Raw genomic sequence first — 2,500 nt, 5'->3', positions numbered from 1 at the left:
GTGGAAAAAACAAAGTGAGTGTTTGCTTCAATTAATTTTCTCTCTCTCTCTCTCTCTCTCTCTCTCTCTCTCTCTCTCCCCCTTCCCCAGCAAAAATATTTTTTCCTCTGTCTTCCCTTCTTGGGATCTTACCTTCCCTTTGTTTCCGCTCGAAACGTTAAACCCTCCTTCCCTTCTTTCCTGAGCGTCAATAATACTTTAATTGTTCCACGTCCTTGCGTTGCCATGTTTTTTTCTCTCTTTTTTTCTGTGTTTTCTTGTTTGGATTAACTATATATATATATATATATATACATATACACACACACACACATATATATATAATCTGTGCTGGTATGGGTCGGGCAATTTGACAGGAGTTGGCAAGACTGGAGAGCCGTACCAGACTCTAGTTTTCTGTTTTAGCCTTGTTTCTTCAGTTGGATACCCTTTAAACCTCCACCTGTTTTACAGTGTTCTGGGTACTCCATACATGGCAGTGGCAAGGGTGCTCTTTATGCAGTACTCACACGGGTGCTTCATACGTGGCACCAGACTTAAAAAAACATAAAACCCCTGAAGTTGGTGCCCCAGCATGGCCACAGTCCAACTGAAACTCTTTACTCTTTTACTTGTTTCAGTCATTTGACTGCGGCCATGCTGGAGCACCGCCTTTAATCGAGCAACTCAACCCCGGGACTTATTCTTTTGTAAGCCCAGTACTTATTCAACCGCTAAGTGACGAGGACATAAACACGCCAGCATCGGTTGTCAAGCAATGCTAGGGGGACAAACACAAATACACACACATACATATATACGACAGGCTTCTTTCAGTTTCCGTCTACCAGATCCACTCACAAGGCTTTGGTCGGCCCGAGGCTATAGCAGAAGACACTTGCCCAAGATGCCACACAGTGGGACTGAACCCGGAACCATGCGTAAAAAAAAAGTAAATATATCTGTATTCCCGCTTCTTGTTTCTGAAGTTAGTGAAGTAGAATATGGCCAAATCGTGGCTCAAGAATTTGATCTTGTTGCAGGTACCATGTTATTGGGTTGTCCCAGAATTGAGATCGTTTCATGGCAAATAATTCATCAAGGCATCTTTTTACATCATCCAAGGAATTGAAATTTCTACCATAAAGACTATTCTGGAGAGACCTGAATAAGTGGAAATCCGAAGGAGCAATATCTGGTGAATATGGAGGGTGGACTAACACATCCCAGCCGAGCTGCAGCAATTTTTGTCTGGTTCCCAAAGAAACATGCGGTCTTGTTTTTCATATTGGAAAACAACACCCTTCCTGTTGGCCAATTCTGGACGTTCCTCTTGAATTTCTGCTTTTAACTCGTCCAGTCGTGTGCAGTATTTCTCAGAATTAATTGTCTGGCTACTTTGTATTTCAAGTTCCAATTCTGACCCTCCTTAACGCCTGTTTCAAGGGCAGGTGATATTTCTGCCATGGCCGGACATGTTCTTGCAGGATATGTGAAATGGATGACACTGCTTGTGTGACAGTGATGCTTGTTTACAGGTACTGTGCAATGTCCAGACCAGGAGACCCAAACACACACATGCATGTTGGGCCTCGCTGAGGTAATGACAAGTGACCGATATGCACTGCTTGAGAAGACCCCTCAAGTGAAATGAAATCATAGTTGTGGCCAATGCCAGGGTTGTGTACCTAGCACCCATGCCAGTGACACATAAAAAGCACCCTTCAAACTTTGGGCCTCACGGAAGCAGTGACAAGTGACCGAGGCCTTTAACGATATACCGTGCTTTAGAAGACCTGTCAAGCAAAGTGAGATCGTAGTCATGGCCAATGCTGATGATGCGTAACTGGTACCCATGCTGGTGGTTCATAAAACGCACCCACTACACTCTTGGAGTGGTGGGCGTTAAGAAGGGCATCCAGCCGTATAGACCATGTCAGATCAGACTGGATCCTGGTGCAGTTCTCCCAGGTTACCAGTTTTCAATCAAACCGTCCAACCCATGCCAGCATGGAAAATTCATCATCAAATGATGATGATGATGATGATGAAGGGCTTTTTACAGTTTCCATTAACCAAATTCACTCACAAGGCTTTGGTAAGCCGAGGGCTGAATACACTTGCCGAAGATTCCACATTGTGGGACTGAACCCAGGCCCATGTGGTTGGAAAGCAAGCAAACTCCATGTCACACAGCCATGCTTACCTTTTATCTTTTACTCGTTTCGGTCATTAGACTCTGGCCATGCTAGAGCAAATCTTATGAATTGGTCCCAGTACTATTCATTAAGCTTTGTACTTATTCTGTTAGTCACTTTTGCTGAACTGCTACGTTACAGGGATGTAAACACACTAACACCGGTTGCCAAGTGGTGATAGGAGACATGAAGACACACTAATATACATATATATATATATATATACAGACGCACGCACACACACACACACACACACATGTATATATATACACACACATGCACATACATATGTATACATATATATGTTTATGTATATGTGTGTA

General features: G+C 43.3%; 1 protein-coding gene across 1 annotated transcript in view; it reads left to right on the top strand.

Moving 5' to 3' along the window:
- LOC115225997 (homeobox protein cut-like 1) overlaps window positions 1-2,500 on the top strand; it is a 94,342-nt gene that overhangs the window by 10,499 nt on the left and 81,343 nt on the right. The window contains exon 4 of the mRNA XM_036514794.1: window positions 1-14. This exon is cut by the window's left edge and continues 53 nt beyond it. Coding sequence (XP_036370687.1) covers window positions 1-14 — 14 coding nt within the window. The remainder of the gene's footprint in view (window positions 15-2,500) is intronic.

The sequence above is a fragment of the Octopus sinensis genome, linkage group LG29, assembly GCF_006345805.1.
Source record: "Octopus sinensis linkage group LG29, ASM634580v1, whole genome shotgun sequence".
In the NCBI taxonomy this organism is placed as follows: Eukaryota; Metazoa; Mollusca; class Cephalopoda; order Octopoda; family Octopodidae; genus Octopus; species Octopus sinensis.
This window is presented reverse-complemented; position numbering and strand designations above follow the sequence as displayed.